The sequence below is a fragment of the Rhincodon typus genome, chromosome 7 (assembly GCF_021869965.1).
Source record: "Rhincodon typus isolate 14 chromosome 7, sRhiTyp1.1, whole genome shotgun sequence".
NCBI classification, from domain to species: domain Eukaryota; kingdom Metazoa; phylum Chordata; class Chondrichthyes; order Orectolobiformes; family Rhincodontidae; genus Rhincodon; species Rhincodon typus.
In genome coordinates, this window is record NC_063338.1 from 50,157,147 (window position 1) to 50,179,733 (window position 22,587).

General features: G+C 39.7%; 1 protein-coding gene across 6 annotated transcripts in view; it reads left to right on the plus strand.

The window, feature by feature from the left end:
* The first annotated feature begins 4,555 nt into the window (after window positions 1-4,555).
* The window catches only part of galnt13 (UDP-N-acetyl-alpha-D-galactosamine:polypeptide N-acetylgalactosaminyltransferase 13), a 349,729-nt gene continuing 331,697 nt past the window's right edge, over window positions 4,556-22,587 (plus strand). For 4 of the 6 annotated variants that reach the window (XM_048599346.1, XM_048599342.1, XM_048599348.1 and 1 more), the window contains exons 1-2: window positions 4,562-4,883; window positions 10,746-11,027. In XM_048599346.1, the coding sequence (XP_048455303.1) occupies window positions 10,886-11,027 (142 nt within the window). In that variant the 5' untranslated portion in view covers window positions 4,562-4,883; window positions 10,746-10,885. Of the gene's footprint in view, window positions 4,884-4,943; window positions 5,048-10,745; window positions 11,028-22,587 lie in introns of all 6 variants that reach the window. The other 2 variants (XM_048599345.1, XM_048599344.1) reach the window with 2 other exon arrangements.

A 22,587-nucleotide genomic window follows, 5' to 3' on the forward strand; every position in this document is an offset into this window, starting at 1 on the left:
AAAGTAAAACAAAAGTTTTTTTTAAAAATCACTGATAAACATTTGTAATAAGAACATAAAATGTAAGAGTAGGAGTAGGCCGTCTGGGTCATGGAGCCTGCTCCGCCATTCAATAAGATCATGGCTGATCTCTTCATGGACTCAACTCCACTTACTGACCCAGTCACCATATCCTTTACTGTTCAAAAATCTATCTATCATTGCTTTAAAAACATTCAACGAGGTAGCCTCAACTACTTCATTGGGCAGTGTACCAGATAAAATCCATGACATTAAGAATCCACTTGGGGTTCTGTGGGATAAGGAGCCTTATGATCTACTCTGTCCATGGCTCTCATAATTTTGTATACCTCAATCAGATCCCCCTCTCAGCATCCACTGCACCAGGGAAAACAATCCAGTATATCCAGTCTCTCCTCAAAACTGAGCCTGTTCATCCCAAGCACCATCTTGGTGAATCTCCTCTGTAACCCCTTCAGTTCAATCACATAGTGTAGTGACCAGAACTGCACACGGTATTCCATGTGTGACCTAGTTAATGTTTTACAAAGTTGTAACAAGACTTCATTGCCTTTATAAATAAAGGCAAGCATCCCATATGCCTTCTCTACCATCCTGACTACCTGTGCTGCGACTTGAGGAATTTATGGATTTGTATACCAAGGCCCCTTTGTTCCTCAGTACTTCCTCAGCATCCACCATTCATTGTGTACATCCTTCCCTTATTAGACTTTCCAAAATGCATCACCTCACACTTATTGGGATTAAATTCCATCTGTTAGTGCTCTATCCGATTTACCAGCTGATCAATATCAGACTGTAGCCTGAAACTATCCTCCTCACCATCAATAACACCACAAATTATCATGTCATTTACAGGCATATTAATTAAACCTTCTACATTCACATCCAAACTGTTATTGTACATAACAAACAACAAGGGTGCCAGCACAGATCCCCGTGGTACACTGCTGGTCACAGGGTTCTACTCACAGAAACAAATCTCCATCATTATCCATTGCCTCCTACTTGTAAGCCTATTTTGGATCCAATTTGTCAACTTGCATTGGATCCTATGGGCTCTTAACTTTTGGACCAGCCTTCCACGTGGGACCTTACCAAAGTCCATATAAATCACACCAACTGAATTACCCTCATCAACATATTTAGTCACCTTTTCAAAAAAAAACTCAGTTAAATCAATCAAACAGAATCTCCCTTTAACAAATCCATGCTGACTATCCCCGATCAAACCTGACTTTTCCAAGTATTGATTAATTCTGACCCTCTGACTTTTTTGTAATAATTAACTGACCTATCTATCTTAGTCTTGTTGAATAAAGGAACCATATTAGCTTTCCTTCAGTCATCTGACTCTTTGCCTGTGGCCAATGAAGTATTAAATATATCCAGCAGGGACTCAAAAATCTCTTGGCTTGCCTCCCATAGCAGCCTGGGATACATCTCATCAGGCCCTGGGGATTTATGCACTTAAATGCACTTTAAAACCACTTCCTTATTAATCTCTTTGCCCTTTTAATTTCCTTTTTAATGAACCTCCTACACTCTGCATACTTTTGAAAGGCCCCCCCTGTTTTTACTGTGCTGTCCCTGACATATGCTTCGTTCTTTTTCTTTATCAAACTCACAATATCCCTTGACATCCAGGGTTCCCTGGACTTACCTTCTTTGCCCTTCATGATTAAACAAAGACATTGGCCCTGAATTGTCATTACACTACTTTTAAAAGACCCCACTTTCCAAATGTAGATATACCTGCACATAAATCCTCCTTGTCTGATCGCCAGATCCTGTTTGGTATTTTTGTTTCCTTAATGTCAATATGCTTGTTTCTATTATTTTATTGACATGACTTATAAGATCATTTCATCCTGATTACTCTCAGGGTTTGTATGCCCTCGCCCCACCAAATTGTGATTCTGTATATTTACATTATATCTATTTTGATGAGAACATAACAAAACTTGACCAAAACTCTGTGCAAATGCTGCCTGACCTGCTTTAAGCTTCCAGCATTATTCTGTTTTTCATTTAGTCACAGCATCTGCAGTGTTCTTTTTTTTCCCCATTTTTATATAATTGTGGTACTGTCTAACAGAAACTGTGATTTCCATCAGAGGTTGTGTTCGAAGTATAAATGTACTAGCGTCCTTGACGGATGAGTTAAATCATAGAATCATTTTGCCTATATTCTTCAATTAAAGGGTTGATTGTTTCAAGTCCTTGACTTTTTATATTCAAATCTGTAGTTTTTGAATAAATTGATCAAAGTAGATATCTAATCATTTTATTGTACATTTAGTTTGTTTAAGCTGTCAAATATTTCTGCAGCTGTATTGAGTAATAGAAGGTTTCATATTTGCTTCTCTTGTGCCCTCTGTGTAGAGAGGAATGTTATGACCTAATGCTGCTGTTAAGATGTTTTGCACCCGTCTAAGCTTATATAAGTAACATGATATGGTTTTTTTCCCCTCAAGTAATGTTCCTTCTCGTGATCAAACCAGTGACCTCTTTGGTTTTGTAAATTATTGTATTCGCATTTCCTTTCCTCCAAATCTTTCAACACGCTTCTCAATACATGTCCAAGATTTCCGAATTGAAAAAAAAAACAATCAGTTTTGCTTCCAATTTCCATTCTTCTCTTACATTTACGTGGTCAATCTTTGACTCTTCCTTTCTATTCCTTGACTTCTGTGTTTCCATTTCTGGGAATAGGATGTGCACCACTATCCACTACACACTCACTGACTTCCACAGTTACCTCAACTAGATTTTTTCACACCCTGATTGCTGCAAGAATTCCATTTCATTCTCCCTGTGTCTTCACCACTATTGCAAATGTTCTGATGATGCCATCTTCCACTGGGGTGTTCCAACAAGACTTCCTATTTTCTCACATGAAAATCTCCCCCCACTGTGGTTGATAGGGCTTTCAACTGTGTCTGACCCATCTCCCATATTTCTGCCCTTATCTCTTCCCCTCTCTCCTAGAACAAAGATCGGATTCCCCTTGTTCTCACTTTCTACCCTGTTAGTCTTAGCATTCAAAGAATCTTGAACACATGCACCAGCACGTTCAAGAACAGCTTCTTCCCTGCTGTTATTAGGTATTAGGCTGATGTATGGACTGTCTAACTTCAAATAATTTTGATCTTGTTAATGTTGTTCATGCCTTGTGTATGTCCTGTGCGGTGGAACCTGTATGTCTCACTCTGTCCAAGTTCTTTTTAACGCCCTGTATGTCCCTGCTACTAAGATCTGCCTGTACTGCTCACAAACAAGATTTTCACTGTACTTAGGTATATGTGGCAATAAATCAAATCAAATCAAATCAAATCATCCTTTGCTATGTCCACCAGCACCAGAAGGATACCACAATCACACACATCTTTGCTTCCACTCCACTGTCAGCATTCCTCAGGGACCATTTCTTTATTCATTAGCAGGATGATGGCATAGCTGGCTAGGCAGCATTTATTGCCCATCCCTAATTGCCCAGAGGGCAGTTGAGAGTCAACCACATTGCTGTGGGTCACATTTAGGCCAGACCAGGTAAGGATGACAGTTTCCTTCCCTAAAGGACATTAGTGAACCACAAAACCCAAACACTTCATCCCTCCATCACTTCTAGCACTTTCTCATCCCCTATGCACCTTCCAATAAAATCACAGAAGCTGTAACATTTGCCCATTCACATCCTCCTTTCCTACTGTCCAAACCCCCAAAATACACCTTCCAAGTGAAGCACATTTTACTTGTTACAGAGATAGTAGGAACTGCCGATGCTGGAGAATCTGAGATAACAAGGTGTAGAGCTGGATGAACACAGCAGGCTAAGCAGCATCAGAGGAGCAGGAAACTGAAACGTCAGCTTTCCTGCTCCTCTGATGCTGCTTGACCTGCTGTGTTCATCCAGCTCTACACCTTGTTATCTCACATTTTACTTGTATTTCTTTGAATCTAGTCTACTGCTCACAATGCAGCATCCTTTGCATTGGCAAGACCTGATGCAGACTGGTTGACTGCTTGGCGGAGTGCCTTCACTATGTCTATAGGAATGACATGACTTGCCATTGTAATAAACGTCCTTGCTAAATTCTCCCTTCTACATTTTCCACTAAACATTTGGTCACCTGCCATTAACTTCAGCCACTTAGGTAGCTCACATTTTGCTATGTTAAAGTCACAATATAAATACAGGTTTCTTGCAAGCAGCAAATTACAAGCTGGATTCAGCACCAAAACGCAGGACAGCTCCTTTCGCTGCTCCCCCCTGCGGTAGAACGCTCTACTCGCACTGCAGCTCTGAGCCCCGCCCCCTTGTTCGAGGGAATGGGGCCCAGCGCGCAGGCCCAAAGACTGCAGGGCGTGGTCGGAATTGATTGGCGGTTTCTTTGACCAAACAAAGGAGCAAATTGGCGGCCCTCCGAACTCGATTGGGTGAAGTTGTAGCAAACAGCCAATGAGGTTTTGTGGGAGGCGGGATGTCTTTTCCAAGACATTGTGATTGACGGCTGCTTGGGAGCAGGGCCCTGACAGTTCGAGCTTGCGCAGTGGAGTGGGCGGCCTCGGGACGAGGAGCACCTGAACTGATCAGTGGCTTTGGGAGTTAGTAGCTGCTTGTGTCTAAACGCTCTGCCTCGGCAGGTCAACGTAAATATCAAACACTGCCAAGTAATGGCGAAGCCATTGCGTCATCTCTTGACTCCCCAAATTAGTACTGCACTTTAACAAATCTTCGCAGCATTTTCTTCAACAAGCGCCGCGTTCCTAAGTGTTTGTGACAATTGATTGGGCTCTGCAAGAATGCAACAAGTTAATTGCACCAGGTTCTGCCCCATCTATCTTTCCTGCGTTACAGCGTAAGTCTGTCCGTTCATTTTATTTTGCGCGATATATATCTTTTAAAATATTTTTTCTAGGAGATTATATGTACTTTCAACACGGCACCGAACGTGCGCTTGTGTCAGAAGGAAGACAGGTTCCCAGAAGGAGTGACCATTGGAGACTGAAAGCAGTTCGAGATGTAAGAGTACGAAGTAGACTGCTAAATTCTGCTTTGAATCGAAATTATCTTAAACTGGTCACATTATCAATCCAGATGGTTTCTGTCTATCATTTTTTTCAGAAGTCGAGACTGAAAATAATGCACCAATTTATTTTCTACGCTTTTAAATGATGCGAAGAATTAATTAGAAACTTCTGGTCATTATTAATCGGATGTTCAACTGTATTGTAAATTTAAACTAATATCGCCGGGTTATATTACGCAGACTTTCTGGAACTCGGCTTGTTAGAAATCTTCCGGTTCGAGAATCCCGTTTGTGTAATACACCCATTCCAACGAGAACTAAACCGCGGGACTTCATATTTATTAATTTAACAGCTTGATACATTAGCTGATAACCACCTGGCACGTTTGCCTAGCCTCTCATTAGCGGGATTGGCCAAAGCCCCTCAGTCCGCAACCTTTGATTACAGACGCAGTGTCAGCACTGTTTCCTGTAGCAGAATTACACTTTGTGTTGATTTCAGTAATTAATTTGTACAAGGAACAGGACGCATTTAAAGTCAACATGATAAATATTTAACAAGAAAAAATTGTCGAGTACAGTATTAAATACGTATTCAAAGCTTCATAATTAGGTTTTGCAACTTGAAAGCATAAATGGAAATTTTATATGATGGATGTAGAGCACTTGGAAGGGCATTTATATATCATGAAAATGCTGCTATTGCTGAAACAATTGACTTAGCGGAAACAGGTTACTGCTTTTCCCTGTTCACTGATTTTGATCGCTACCACTAGCGAGGATTCCGAACACTTAAAGGCAAAGCACTGCAGACGCTGGCAGGCTGCAATAAGCACAGACAACACTGGAGCAACTCAGCAGCTGTGGACAGAGAAACGATCAACGTTTCCAGTCTGGTATGAATTCTTCAGATCTTCAGAGCAGTTCTGAAGAAGTCATACCAGATTCGAAACACTCGCTGATTCTCACGCCACAGATGCTGGCCAGAGCTGCTGAGTTTCTCCAGCGTTGTTTGTTTGGGGGTACTTAACACTAAAGTACAAGCTTTCATGCAATTCAAGTTAAAATATTGTGCATTACACTGATACTAGATTTAAATGAAATACTTTTAATTTTACAACTTGAAGATTTCAGGTTTAGAATATCTGTGATGTAAACACAACCACCCATGGCTCATTCTGTAACTCCCCGGACTTTGCCTCATCATTCCTTTCCTACCAGTCACTTAGTGTTAAACTTGAATATTGCTTTTAAAATGTCATGCTGTAGACACACTTCTTGCATACATCAGGAAAAATGCCAAGATGCCTAACTTCAAACAATCTCAATTTATACTATGGACGAAAGCGTGCTGACTGACAAGTCAGCTCTGGCAGGGGGATTGCCAGAGTGAAGGCATCAGGGAAGCATGGGTTCATCGAACCTCTGAATAGTTGAAAAGAAACATAAGGCTTGAACGTGTATCCCTTTGTTTTGCAGTGATTAATTCCCTGTGTATGAATGCATGCTTTCTCTAACAAGTGTAATTAAACCATGTTACAAACTTGCCTGGTTACTTAAGTTCCTTGTTGCAGCTATGGGCACGTTTGGGATTGAAAAGCACTTGTTGGATAATCATGGAGTCACATCTAACATTTTTAGTTTCTAAGCTGGGGCTGTTGGGCGAACGTTTGTAGTCTCACGATAACAAGTAATCACAGTAAAATGCTTTATGATTACATCACTCAATGATTCAGCCTTTGTAACTGGCATGGCCCTGGAATTCATACATTTGGAATTCTTGCAATTTGTCCTGATGAGTGCAAGATGAAAAGCTTTGCCAACATGTCACTTTTCAATAATGTTGATGGTAAAGAATTTGCAATTTTTAAAACTATCTCCCTTGTTAATTAAGTTAAAATCATGTCCAACGTAATGACAACAGCATGTTTTTGTTATTGTTGTTTGGGCCAAGTTGTACAAGTTGACTTAAGTCCCAGATGTCAGGGCAAAAATGGGTCCTAAGGTCACACTTGTTGGCAGCAGGACATGCTCAGCAATTTTACCAATGGTGTTGTCTTAATTGACCTAAAGAGTCCACTGTCCAATTAAGGACAAAAGCTGAGTGCGTTGACAACATCAAAAATTCTCACAGCTTTCTGCTTTGGAGTCTCAGCAGTTTCCTGGGGAGACGTGGTTATTGCTGTGGTATGCAAGTGACCTTTTTTAAAAAAGAAAAATCATGTTGAGGTCCTTCCCTACCTGTGGCCAATACTTTGTTCCACAAAACTGTCACCTCTATGCTGCCACTGGGAGAATGTGCAGACCGTTCAGGAGAAATCCTGTAACATTCCATACTAGGGAAAGTTCTTATAAAGTAACAATACTGATATAGCTACTGTAGTTAAGCATCTGAACAGAAATGACCTACAAAAATAACGTTGTTTGGTTCAAATGCTGTCTCCAACATGGTGATGAGTACTGCATTGCTTGTAGGCGAAACTGCTAAACTGCAAATGATGAATCCAATTGCTGCCACACCAGCATTTGCATCTCCATTTCACTAAATCCCAGATTATATTCAGAGCTAACAAAGCATGGGACTGCCCGTGCATCTGAAATGCACAACCCTTACCTAATAGTGTTAAACACCTGGAGCAGGATTTCTTTCACTGTTGAAATTTCTACCAGAAATGAAATCAGTTCTTTCCTGTTGCGATGCTTCATCACTTTGGGTGAGGATTATGAGCCTGTTTGGGAAGGATTTCCAGTGCTGTATTAATTCTCCCTTTTTATAGTAGTGCGAGTGTGAAGTGTTTTGTTTGCGTCTGCATAACAGAACAGACCAAAATCTGAAATAAATAGACTGCTCCTTAACATTCACCTGCTTCAAATTTTCCTGGAGACAAATGAGAAGCAGACGAGAAAGTGAAAAGATCAGAAAATATAATCTGTAATCATGATTGTTAGATGGACCTGACATCAGGCATCTTGGCCGTGAAGTGATGCCGGGAATGGAAGAAAAAGAACAACACAGACAACTGCACTATCACTTTTCCATTTACACATGGTTGGGGTAGGAAAGTGTTGATCAAGTTACTCCATTCCCCTGAGGTGGGGTTCTTGGGAGGCCCTGAATCCAGTTGCTAACTCCAACAGACACTTCTTCCACACATTCTTTGCTGTATTTTCTGATTTGAATGGTAAAAGATTTGAAGTTAATTGCCCCTTTGTAATCAATTTGTTCAAAATATTTGCAGGGCTTGTGTGGTTCATTGGAAGCAAAGTAAAGATTGTCTGTGCATGCTCATTGATATTTCCTCTTTATATAAATCACAATGTGCTAGAATTGGCTGTGTGCATTAAATCAATGAACTGTAATGGGCCCCGTCACTAGGTGGTCCTAATATTTAGTTAAAACAATCATAACCTGTGTTTACATGGCACACTTAGCATATACAAAAAAAAACCCAAAGAACTTCATTGGTGTGTTAACAAGCAGCCAGAAGCTGACATTTAGCCATATGTGAAGTATTGGGACAAGTTGAAGACATGGAGTCACATTTAAGTGGTGTGGAATGCTTGCACACTCATACCTCCCACCCTGAGAAGCAAAGTTTGTGCCCAGCTGACACTAATGCTTAGTGCTGGGACTACAGCCAGTCCCAAGAAGTCCTGTTGGTCCCTGGACCCAGGTCAGTCAAGGAATTGGGCAGGGTTTGAGCTCTTTTTAGGAAGGGTGGACGGGGAAGTGGGTTTTAAAATTCAGGCCGTGAAGAAAGTTAGATGAGAACTATCTTGGGGGATGGAGGCGAATGCTACAGATTTTCAAACAGCACCTTCCCTTTCATTGACCATTTGCAACCCTTTTCCCCACCATATTACCTTGGGTGGGAAGATGGTGGGCTGTCCATCTGACATATTTTACATAGCTCCCACCCCTCCTATAAAAAAAACCCCTGGTGGATTTTGGTGTTGGAACTCAAAACAGTAAATGTTGAAACACTGCAGATTAGCCGGTATCTCAAGTATTTGGGGTTGAATCAAAGTTGATGTTTCATTTTTGATGGGCTTGCATCAGAATGCTTACTGAAATAGATTTTAGAGAAGCATGTTACTGGAGGAAGAAAAGAATGCAGTAAAGATGATTTGTCTCGACCCACAGTTGAGGATATGGCTGCCAACAGTAAGGCAGATGGATGGGAAATGAGGCCAGAGTGAGAGTAAAGCTAACTTGTCAGCTGGTTGTAAGGGAGAAGATCAGAGATTACAGTTTGATCACAAGGATGACTATTGTAAAAGCAAGTTATGACTGGATTAGGAGCCAACGTAAACCTTTGGGTGCTCAGTGAGGTGAATGGAATTTGGATCTGCTAGGATGTAGGTGGCAGAGTTTTAGGTGAGCTCAGCCTGATGCAGAATGAAGTTTGAAAGCCTGCTAAGAGAGCTTTGGAATTGTAGTACAGTGGTAACACCACACTAAGGTTTGCAGCAGGTTGAACTGAGTAAGGGCAGACAATGACAATATTAAGACCATAAGGAATAGGAATAGGTTGTTCAGCCCCTTCAGCCTGTTCTGCCCTTCAGTAGGGTCATGGCTGATCCTATATTCCTCAGTCCATTTTCCCTGTAACACTTGATTCCCTACTGATCAAGAATGTATCTATCTCAGTCTTAAACATAAATAAGGACTGTGCCCCTACAGCTCTTTGGAAGGAGTTCCAGAGATAGTCAACCTCAGAAGAAATTCCTCTTCATCTCAGTCTTAAGTTTGTGCCGTTTTATTCTGAAACAATGCTGTCTGGTCCTAGACTCTCTTTTTGAGGGGTAATATCCTTTCAGCATTTACCTTGTCAAGTCCCTTAAGAATCCTATATGTTTCAATAACATCACCTCTCATTCACTTAAACTCCAGTGAACAGAATGTTTAGCGTTTGCTTATAGACAGTTCCTCCATACTGGGGATCATCCTAGTAAACGTTCTCTGAATTTTCTGCAATGAAATGATACCTTTGTTTACTTAAGGTGTATTATTGAGAGAAAAGCAGATGTTCTTGCCGATCAAGTGGATATAAGGTCAGAAGCTCAGCTCCAGGTGAATGGCAACCAATTTAGCATTTATTCAGCAAAATTGTAGGGATTGCTTTTTTTTAAGTTATTTGATTTTTTTTCAAAATAACTTGTCCAGTTTGCTTTTAATCATGAAAACAAAAGAATAGTGGATGCTCGAAATCAAAGAAAAACAAATTGCTGGAAAAACTCAGCAGATCTGGCAGCTTCTGTGGAGAGAAATCAGTTTAAAATTTTGGGGTCCAGTGACCCTTCTTTTCGGATGCTGTCAGACCTCGTGAGTTTTTCGAGCAATTTCTGTTCTTGTTGCTTTTCGTGAACCTTTTTATGGTGCCTGAAAGTTGGACAGCATGTTGCATTGTACAGATATTCTAAAGATCTCCTGTTTTGGCTTTTATTTAGCACATCTATATGGGGGCAGTTAGTTTTGATTCTTTGACCCAGCATTTAGAAAAAATAAGAGACAGACAACTTCTTGACTCATTTTCAAACTTTGTTCTACTACTTAGAATGTTTTTGAAGTTATTGGGCTCCCCATGAATCCATAATTCTTCAGAAAGGTCTGAAATAGACTAGAAGTATACTAAAGTATCCTATTAGTATTAGTAATATATGACACTAAGTTTTTGTGTTCTTCTTCAGTTTCAGCGATGTTTAATTCATTCATTCGACAAACTGGATTTCTGGCATTGCCTCCCTTTTTTGCACTGTGATCTATTTCACCAAAGAAATAAAGCTGCGCACTTCCTGCTTGCCAGTGTGGTTCACAAAATACAGTACTCATGAGGAGATTGGCGTGGTGTAAGGTAGTCTTGGCCACATCTTTGGTCTGGGTCCTGCTGGATGTCTTCTTATTGCTGTACTTCAGTGAATGCAACAAATGTGATGATAAAAAAGACCGCTCTTTATTACCAGCCTTGAGAGGTAAGCATTTTCTGTTGCTAGCTCTGTCACTATGTGAAATAACTGTATTCTCCACTTTCTAAATTTATTGTATAAAACTCTTAAATTGTAAGGTTAGAATGTGTTAACAAAAAAGTCCATTTACCCCTCCACCACAACACTTTGTGATGAGCTGTCTTGATCTTCCTTTGTGTGTGAAAATAACTAATCTATGTCGAGATGATTTTTATCCAGCATTATTGTCCAAGATTAGTGTGGGTTACAGTCACCATTTCTGTCTTGTATTCAGGGTACAAACTACAAGGAATTTAAATTTGAGATTCTCTTTTACTTTAAGATTTTTAATATTGATATTGTCAAAGTTCTTTTGCAGCTAAAACCTTAAGACTGAATACTGTCTTGATCAGTAAGCTTACACTTTCCTTTTCCCTCCTAATTTTCTTTAAAAGCTTGGGGCTGGAAGCTATTGGAGGAATTGAGAGACTGAAAATTTCTGGAGAGTATCATCTGGTATGCTTAATACGAGGAAATACATGTGAACTTCTACCAAACATATATAATTAGTTGAAAACATGGGAGTCTTTTAGGGAAAAAGTATTTATGAATTAATTTAGTAAATTGAAGCCTGAGTCTGGCTATTGAAGATTTGACGGTAATACGTTTAGCCAATTACAGAACTCCGTATGCCACAGATTAAACATTGAAACAAAATATTCAGGTTTTCTGCTCTACCATATGTTAGTGAAACTTCTTGGATGAAGAGTTTACAATTTACCTGTCTCTGTGAACACACAATAAAAATGTGTTAAGGCATTATACTACAGTTTGCTTTTGAATAATTTAGTACATAATACCCTAGTGAACTGGTCAGGGACCAATTAAGAGTAGCAATGCTGTGATAATGAATCAACTCCTTTGTTCCTGTCCCTTCTAATAGTCATCTGCTGTTCTAGGGCTGTATGCATTATGTAGATAAAATGCGTGTTGTCTCAATGATTCCTTGATTTTTGATACCAGCAATTTTTTTGACCTTGAGGTCTTCTGGTGTCTCTATGGGCCTCATTTATAGATACTTCAGTAACTGTTGCTCTTTATGTAAATTGTTCAAATTATACTTGTTTATCTACGTAACTGGATGTTACTTAACACCTTGAAATTACAATGTTTTATTATGTAAGAATTTCATTTTAGTGTCTGCGTAAATACAGGAAATGACCAAATGTAAGTGATTTAACACCATGATTTGCCCATCTCTCTGGAGATGGGAAGCTTGGATCTGAAAACTGTAATGTAGGGTAAAAATTCCCATCAGTTTATGGATATACCCTGGGCGAAAACCCTCCTGAAGATGTAAGTTTGTGGAAAGTATATTGGACTATAATTCACTGAACTTTTGGATTCAAGAAACCATGGACCTCTACTGAACCAGGAAAAGGCTGGTTGGGTCAGACTGGGTAATATGCAAGCTCAGGAGCAGATGTCTCGAACAGGGGTTAGCCTGCAAAACTAAGGGAAGACCCCCAGTCACACCCCAGCTTAAAACAATGGAAGCTAGACGGCAGGAAATGTACAACTTCAGACCTTCTGGAGCCTGCAGAGGTAAAAAGCCATTTAATTTCCAACCAACGCTCAGCCACAGAAATACCGAACATTCCACACCATTGTGCTATATGTAAACCTGTTTCACCTTTGGATGTAAGAATATTCACACTACTATTCAAAACTTAATGAATACCTGTCTAAGGGAAATACTGGACACTCCAAGCTATTGAAATCACTCACCTTAACTGAAAAGCCATTCACACCACTTCCAGCGTTCAGGAAGCTCATTCAGCCGCGAGAGGAGGAACAATAGCTCAGCAGCCGAAACCAGATTTGGCAGGAGGTAAGGGGGCCTGAAGTTGGTATAACTGGGGCCCCGATCGCAGCAGTGTGTGCTGTGATACCAGCAACGCGCTCCGATTCCAGCTAGATGTGTGCTCTGAGTTGGGTTCTGTGCGTGCCCGGTGTGAGCAGTTCGTGAGAGGAGTTCGAGAGTCCAAGCAAGAAGCAGGCCCCGCACGCGAAGGCGCTCCTGAGCCAAAGCCGCAAGGAATAGGAAGGAGATCGATCAGACTTGCCGATCGAAAGAAAACTTCCCGTAGGGGCCTCAGAGTCAAGGAATTTGCGATCCCTCCACACCAAGAGCAACACTTATAAACCACTGAATGCCATCAACTAACCATGAACCTCCATTCGAAGTCTGGAAGTGTCCAAAAGCATCCAGAGCCACAAGGCACCGACCAGGGCAACACCAACAACATCCACCACCATCCAAGACGATAACCCACTCACAAGCACCACCAAGAAAGGAAAGCAAACTAAGGTACTCGCCCATCAGGTCCAGTGTGCCTAACTGCATCAGCAGACACCACCAGACTGATGGTTACTGGCACTTGTGGCCCTCTACGGAGCCCCAGCTATGACGAGCAAGTTGAAATCATGCTCCACACAAGGGGTGAGCCTAAGGTCATCGACACCCTCTAACTCAGCTTGGTTAGTCATAGGGGAAGGTGGGGTTTGGGGGAAAACTATGTAGGGCATCCCTAAGGAAGTGGAACAGGGTAGGACTTCGGATTAGCAAGTAATCTCCCTCCCTCCCTGCCCTCGTAGCTGCTTTTGATATCCATTTTGCAGATTTTTGTAAATATGTTCAATTTGCTTTTTTAAAAAATAAAATCAGACTTTTTTCTTTTCCTCTGAAGCATCTGCCTCCTGTGTTTTCCACCACACCACATTCCATTACTTAAGCCCAGTGCCAGAGCCAGGGAGCTGGTCGACAATAAACCAGGCAGCACTCCCTACAGAGCCTGTTTTTTCCTGATTTACATTTGTTTTGAATTTCTCAATATTTTAATTGCACCTCCAATACAAAAAAAAGCTGTTAGGAAAACCTTGAACTGCCAACATCCTAAGTAGACACTGTTTGCTATTTTACATTTCTAGATGAGCTGCTTGTGTATTAAAATTTCGGTGATAGTTGAATTCCATCAAGAATAGCAGTTAGTTTCAATTTTCAGCATTTCTATATTGATTTTCTTTCCTTTTTACTTTGGAGTAAATAAACATTACCGTGATGTGGGACAAACTTCAAAATTCAAAGTGGTGTGCATTTTTATACTGTAAAAGCATTGCCTTTTTCAAATTAGTGTCTTGCAGGCTTTGAAATTATTTCTACTTTATGGTAATATAGTTATCATCTTCAAAATTTCAGCAGAAAACGTGTTTACATTGTTCATGAAATGCTTGTGAAGAGCTTAACCTTTGGCAAATTTTTCCCTCCAGAAGAGCACCAAATTTGACATTGGTCAGACTTGCTAGTGAAATTATTTGCTTTGTATTCCTCCAGACAATGTACAGAGATATTTGATAGGTTAACTAATTGGACAAAATGTTGGCAAATGAAGTATGGTGTGGGAAAATGTGAAGTTTAATTTTGGAAGGGAGAACAAATGATCAGCATTACTTAATAGAAGAAGAAAAAACTGCAGAAAGCTGTGACACCAAGGGATTTGGGGATACTTATGAAACAAAGTTGGTATGCAGGTACAGGAGATAATCAGGACCACAAATGGAATATTGACCTTTTTAACTTCAAAGGAGTTGGAGTGAGAGAGTAGGGAAGTCTTACTGCAACTGTACAAGTTGCCGGTGAGACCACATCTGGAGTCCTGTGAGCAGTTTTAGTCCCTTTTATTTAAGGAAAGATACCATTTTGTTGGAGCCAGTTCAGCAAAGATTCATGAGGATGATCCCTGGTTTGGAAAGATTGTCTTGAGCAAAGGCTAAACAGGTTGGGACTCTGCTCACTGGAATTTAGAAGAATTGGAGGTGATCTCATTGAAACGTAAGATTCTTAAGGGGCTTGACAGGGTAAATGCTGAAAGGATCTTTCCCTTCATGAGAGAGTCTAAGACCAGAGAACATAACCTCAGAATGAAGGGGTGCAAATTTAAGATGAGATGGAGGGATTTCTTTTGAGGGTTAAAGTGTCTTTGGGAATCCTTGCCACAGAAAGCTGGAGAGGGGGTGGTGGTGGGGGGCGCGTTGCAGTGTCCTTGTCTATATTTAAGGCTGAAATAGATCCTTGATCAGTAGGAGAAATCAATGTCTATGGGGAAAGTGCAGGAAAGTGGGTGTGAGGAATGCTGGATCAACTGTGATCCTATTGAATGAAGAAGCAGTGTCAGGGGTTGAATGGCCTCCTACTGTTCCTATTATTTAATGTCTTATCATTTTCTACTCCTCCCACCACAACCTAAGGCCTCATTACATGAATAAGTTCAGGCTGTTTAGCGTTGAAAATTGTCACTTCATTAATATTTATATGTAGCTGAGTAGATTTTTAAAATTAAAGTTGCACTATCCCTAATCTAAGAAAAAAATGGCCACTTGAGTTTTAGGGATTGCGAACAGTACAAACTTCAGTCCGACACTTTACCCATCAAGGCTATCTTGAATAGAACCTTGTAACACAAGATTTTGCTGCTACTTGATTGTTTATATTTTAGTATGTTATATTAAATTTATGTTGAATGTATAATTGGAATTAGGTGGTTTGAATATTACTTGGGTGGCTTTTTGTTTGGAACTTATAGTTGTGTAACTCAGTCATGAAAACAAAATAATGGAGCAACAGTAATAAAGAATTTGTTTTCATAGGTGTTTTGTGATCTCGGGATCACCTAAAGAACACTCAATTGAGGATTTGTCTTTTTAAAAAAAAGCACAGTAATTGTTGCAACATAGGTAGTCACAGCATTGTTCTGTTCTTGATGGTTGAGGAATAAGTATTGGTCAGAACACTAGGGTTTCTCTCCCAGAGATGGCAAGAACTGCAGATGCTGGAGTCAGATAAGTGTGGAACTGGAGGAACACAGCATGCCAGGCAGCATCAGAGGAACAGGAAAGTTGATGAAAGTTTGGGATCCTTCTTCAGAAATGGAGAATTGGGGTTCCTAGTGCCTACCAGGTCTGCTACTTGAGCATTGACTGAGACTTGGTTATGTGGGGCACAATTTCCAACTTTGTGCATGACACAAAACTTAAAAGTACTATTAAATGAGTAGGATAGTATTAGAGTCCAAATCTAACAGAAAAGTAGACTCATGGCAAACTAAATGCAATGGAGAAAAGTGTTAAGTGATGAATTTTGGTAGGACAAATAAGGGGGAATACAAAATAAAGGACATCATTCTAAAGTGAGTGAAGGAGCAGCAATACCTGAGATTATTGTTGAAAGTGGCAAGGTAGATTGAAATTGTGGTTTGTTGTATTCCAAATCTTGGGCTTTATAAAAGGAGGCTTTTGAAAAGCCTCCTATCATGGAACTTCGTAAAATTCTGGTTTGGCCTTAACCAGAGTAGTGATCTGGATTTTCAACAATGAGGAGGGAAGCTCAAGTTAGAAAATTTCCCAACTGGACAGACCTATCCTCGTATGAATGGCCACTCTGGGCACTAATTATTGTTGCATTAAGGGGATGGCATCAATTTGGATCTGTCTGACCCAGCAGTAGGTCAGATGTGATCAGCGAGGTAGACAAATGCTGATGTGGCCAGACTGGTTTGAAGCTTGTTGTATTAAAGAATATTGAGGCCTCTGACTTTCCTGCCTCTTGTCCCCTCAATCCCTGTGTGCCTGTCCATGTTCCCTGCTGCATGCAAGACACTCTCAATTGTATATTTAGTGGACACTGATTTCTGAAGCTAAGTGTTAACCTCATTTCATAAGTTTAATTTGATATTGCTTTGTTCCTCGGTGCTTAAGGAAGCTTGTACTGAAGCCTTGCTGATGGAAGTTGGCTGGACAGGGACCTTGGCTCACCCTGAACTTAGCAAGGACAGCTTTTGTGTTGGTAGTTCAAAACCTGCTATTTGACAAAAGGGTTTTGTCACAAGAAACTTGCTAGTGACTCATCCAATATGCCTTCTGCAAAGGACGAATAAGCCGTATAATAACAAAATATTCTTAATGCTGGTGAAGAGAAGCCCCCATTTAGAAAGCTACTGAAAAAGAAACTGCTATTGTTATACCCTTAAATTTTAGTGTAAGTAATAAGAATTTTATATTGATTCACTTCCCTTAATCTTGTAGAGATAAAGATACATTCATTGAAAGTGTGGCTCAAATAAGTTATAACCACAAAAATTTTAAAGCTGGTACTGGACTTCACCTTGTGTAAACAGATCTATTTTGAGCTCATTGTCATTGCTGAGACTTGCTATTATTCTAATGGTTCATTTATTCTTTGCACAGTGCGTGTTGAATAGTGAGTCATGGGGCCAACATGGTTAAAACCTCTCTAAACACAACTTTTGAAAACTTCATATGATCATAATCATGGGTTTGAAAGGCCATGAACTGTGTCCTAGCTTGACCAAATAAATTGTGAAGAAGAATGAGATGCCTACCACCAATGGAATTGACCTGGCAGGAGTGCAGGCTTGCTGGCATATTTATTTATCTCACAGGTAGAAGTGACTGTTGTTGGGAAACTATTTTGGGTATCCTGAATCTGTTCCCATTTGCAAACTTTAAATGTCCAACTCTACAAAAATCTGCCAGTTTTGGATATGAAGCATTTACAGGAGGTGCAGAAAAGATTCAGTAGAATTGTTCCCAGAAAGCAATATTTCAGTTAATTGGGTAGATTGGAGAAGCTGGGAGGTTGTACTGAGAATGAATTTGGATAGATGTGTTCAAAATCATGAAGAGGCTAAAGAGGTTAGGTAGAGAGATTGGTACTCAATGCGAACAAAGGATGTAGATTTAAGATGATTATGCAAAACAACTGAGTTAAATAGTTATAATTGGCAATGCATAAACTGAGATTGTTGCAGAAGCAGCTACAATTGGCAATTTCAAAGCGGAATTGGATAAGCAATTGGAGAGAAAATTACATGTGACAAGTTGAGTTTTCCTTTTGCAGAGTCCCAGCATGGATGATGGGTTGAATGGTTACATAAGGAAGTCCATTCTATGAATGTCTAGAATGGTATATGAACCCATGAACTTTTGACTGTGGTTCAAGAGCTACTATTGAGCAAATACTGAAAGAGAAAGTTTAATGCTAATTGAATAGATAGTTTTACTTACGATGAACAAAGAACTTTAGATCTACATTTGTTTGCACTAACATAATACCTCTAAATTAATTAGAATTGTGGTAGCTTGAAACTTAATCCTGAGGAGCACTTGGATCTGATTCAATGTTGTTGTCTTTGAACTTATTTTGGGTGAGGCGTTCTGTGAATTCAGGAAAGGTTGCCATGCACTAGGATGTGGCAAACACAACCCAACATTTGAAGAAGAGTGGAAAAGTATTGACCTGCTATCTTAGCATCAATAGCAGGGAAAATGTTAATCCATTGTGAAGGATGTGATAACTGGAAATTTACAAAATATTGGTAAAATCAAGTAGAGTAAATATCACCTTTATGAAATGTAAATCATGTTTGACATGCAGTGGAGCTTTTTGAGGATATTAATTGTGGTAGCATGGCTAAAAGAAACACTATGTATTTGGATTTCCAGAAGCCCCCTAAGATTCCACACAGGTTAGTAAATAAAATTACAGCGCATGAAATTGGAGAAAATATATGTGGGGATTGAGAAATGGTTAACAAACAGAATGGAGTGTGTAGGAATAAATGGTCCAATCTCCATTTGGCCGATTGTTACAAATGAAGTGCTGCAAGGATAAGTAAATTCATAGCTGTTTCTAATCGATATAAATAATAATATTTTCACACTTGTTATCAAACTGGACATGTCTTTAAGTTGAGAAGGGTACACTGAGACTTCAAGAGAAATTTGATAGTTTCTGTGACTGGCTCATAAAGGGTAGATGAATAATTTCACACATTCACATTCTATTCCAATTCTGTAGAAGAGTCTAACTTTTCTTTCCATTCTGGACTTTTTGAGGCTTCGATCAGAGTTTCTCAAAGTTTGAACAAAGCATGAGACTAATTTCGCACCCCCCCCCACCCCGACTTATTTGCAAAACTCCGTTTAACCCAAATGCTGTGCCTAAAAAGGTATACAGGTAGTTCTCCTATAACACGATAGTTGCGCTCTTGTGTGACCTCGTGCCATAGAAAATCACACCATAGAAAATTTGCATTAATGAACCACATATTATAGCAGAAATACCTTAACTGAGGAACAGTAAAGCTCCACTTCATTGTCCACCCCATGGGTGAGGCCATTCATTGTCCTGGCATGTAGTTCAAGGATCATTGGGATCAACACAGGATAGACGATTCCTCTTTATCAACGTTTTTTTAAAAAAAGCATTTGTTATAAACATCTGGGGTGGAGCAACATCCGGTTGAAACAACAGCTAGATATGATGGGGGATAAGAGATAACAAGGTGTAGAGCTGGATGAACACAACAGGCCGAGCAGGAAAGCTGACATTTTTGGGTCTGGACCCTTCTTCAGAAAACTGAAGAAGGGTCCTGACCCGAAATGTCAGCTTTCCTGCTCCTCTGATGCTGCTTGGTCTGCTGTGTTCATCCAGCTCTACACCTTGTTATCTTAGCTAGATATGATGATGGCCTTCTAAATGTTGGCCAAAACCTGCAGTTAAAGTATTGTCACCAATTACATAATTATATTTTAATTAAATCAATTAGTCATTCATTCTAAGGTTTAAAGCAATGCAAGAATTCAGTTTGGGTTTACTTCAAAATTAGTGAAGTGAAAATGAGATATAAAAGACAAAATAGTAAAAAAAATTAGTGATTTTTTTTTTCAGCTGTTAAGTGTACTCTTGATTTAAATGTTGATGGATCATCTGGTGTAACCAGAATTGTAGTGACCCATTTTACTGGTCATGTATCTCAAATATTAAATGTTTGTGCAAATTCTGTAAGTTACAAAGTTAGTCCATAAAGTGGGTGGAGTGATGGAAGTTGCAAGAGCTTGCTGAACTGAGACTAGGATGATTGTATTATTTTGATAGGATTTCAAGTAGCTGACATAAGTTTTATAAGATAGATATGAATATAGACTTTGACAGGGCTCATTTTATCTTTTACCTCCAATATTATTAACAGGATCACTGTTCCTGCTGGTCTGAATTCCCCACCCTCCTACTTCTCGCTTTGCTCCTCCTACCACACTTTCTTCCACTCTTGCCTTACCTCTGCTCCCCACATTGTCTCCGTTAACGTCCACTACAAGCCCTGTTTGTCCTTAAAAATGCAAGTTGCTCTTTGAATGCAACTCCAGGAGAAATGGACCAATTCTAGGACTGTCATAGATTGGCCTTTTATTTACCTTTTTCAAATCTGATTTTCTTTCAGATGAATGAAGTGGCAAGTTCATAGGAACATCATTAACTGCAAGTTCCCCTGTAAATTATGTACCATTCTGACATTTAAATGAGCAATCTTTCCCTTGCTGTTAAGTGATCATAAGTTTGGAACTGCTCTCTGACAGGTAAAACTGATGTTTAACAGTACTTGGACACAAAGGCTGGGCCAAAGCAATACCACCAGCTCTTGAACATGAATTCAAGAAGTTGCGTTCAGTCTTCTCAAATATCTGCAGATAGAATGCAGAGTGCAGAGTGTCACGAGCTGTGTGTCTGTCGAGTAGTCTGATTTTTTTTTTTTAAGCGCAGCTGTGAAATGCATCTCTTAGAATCTGGATACACTTTACATGATATTGTTCCTGTCTTTTTAGCTTGAGGCCATGACAAGTACAAAAGCACTATATTGTTTACTATAACCTGATAATACTTTTGGGCCACAGGTAATACTGACTGGTTTCTGGATGATTTAAACAATTTGAGTACAGCAGAGGGGAATAACCATTTTACCATGGCAACAAACACGTTTTGTTTCACACATACCAAGATTGTTTTCAATGAAAGGGCATATTCCAGATTTTTTTACTACAAAAACTGTATAGTGATGTAATAATAGTAATATGAAAATGTGTAAATACTTTATATTTAGAATACTTCACTACATCCTCAACACAAATTAATCTTGGTTTAAATATAATATGCTTGTCTACAACTGGTATGTTTTATACAGCAGCATATGTCTTATGAAATGTCCAACGAGGTTAAAATTAGGGAGAATTGAAATACTGAGATTTCCTCAATGGTGTACTCTTGTAATGTACCAATAGAGCTTATCTTTAAATTTAGGAATTGTATATTTGTTTTGCTCCAATTTCTAAATATTTGTTACATTGAGACGATATGAAACATGGGTTAAAAATATGGTAGTAGACTTCAGAAATTCAGAACGCGTTAAAATGATGCTTGATATTTCTTCAGGATTAGCCCTATCACTGATCATTTTTTCCCTAAATATTTAATTCTGTGCTTTAATAGAAACTTTATTTTGAAAAAGAAAAATGCCAAAATCATGGCCTTTTGGTTTGGCAGGAGTGTCCAATGTCATGCTATGGTTAAAGCATTGTGCTGCAGGATCTTGGAGGATGTGGGTTATTGCTGGCTACGAATTTGCCAAAAACAAAGCTTCAGACCACGGAAATTAGGGTCATTGCATCTCAATTTGGATTTGAAACTGAAGCCACTTATAGAATCATGGTAAACAAGTAGTGTAAAAGTCTTTTCAGTTAATCCATATTTGTATAAATATCTGTTTAATGCCTAAGAACTAAAATTCATCCTTACTGTATATTTTTAGTTAATGGGAAGTTAAAGGTCACTATAATAGTCATAGAGATCTACAACATAGAAACAGGCTCTTCGGTCTAACTAGTCCATGCCAATCAGATATCCCAAATTGATCAAGTCCCATTTGCCCAAATCCCTTTTAAACGCTTCCTATTCATATACCAATCCAGATGCCTTTTAAATGTTGTAGTTGTACTAGCCTCGACCATCTGGCAGCTCATTCCATACATGCACCACCTTCTGTATGAAGAAGTTGCCCCTTAAGTTGAAGGTGAGAAGGGAAAGATTTAAATAGAACCTATGTCCTGCAGCTTTGGACTTCCCTGCCTTGAGGAAAATACCTTGTCCATTCACCCTATCCATGTCCCTCATGATTTTATAAACTTCTATCAGGTCACCCCTCAGGCTCTGACATTCCAGGGCAAACAGCCCCAGCCTATTCAGTCTCTTCCCTATAGCTCTCAGTCTCCAATCCTGGCAACATCCTTGCAAATCTTTTCTGAACCCTTTCAAGTTTCACAACATCCTTCCTATAGTGTGGAGACTGGAATTGAATGCAGCAATCCAAAAGTGGTCTAACCAATGTCCTGAAAAACGAGTTCCCAACTCATGTACTCAATGAACTGACCAATAAAGGCAGGTGTACAGAATGCCGCCTTCACTATCCTGTCTACCTGTGACTCTCCTTTCAAGGAACTATGAACCTGTACTCCAAGGTCTCTTTGTTCGGCATCATTCCCAGGAACTTACCGTTAAATGTGTAAGTCCTGTGCTGACTTGTCCTACCAAAATGCAGTACCTCACACTTATGTAAATAAAACTCAATCTGCCACCCATTGGCCCATCTGATCAAGGTCCCGTTGTACTGAGGTAACC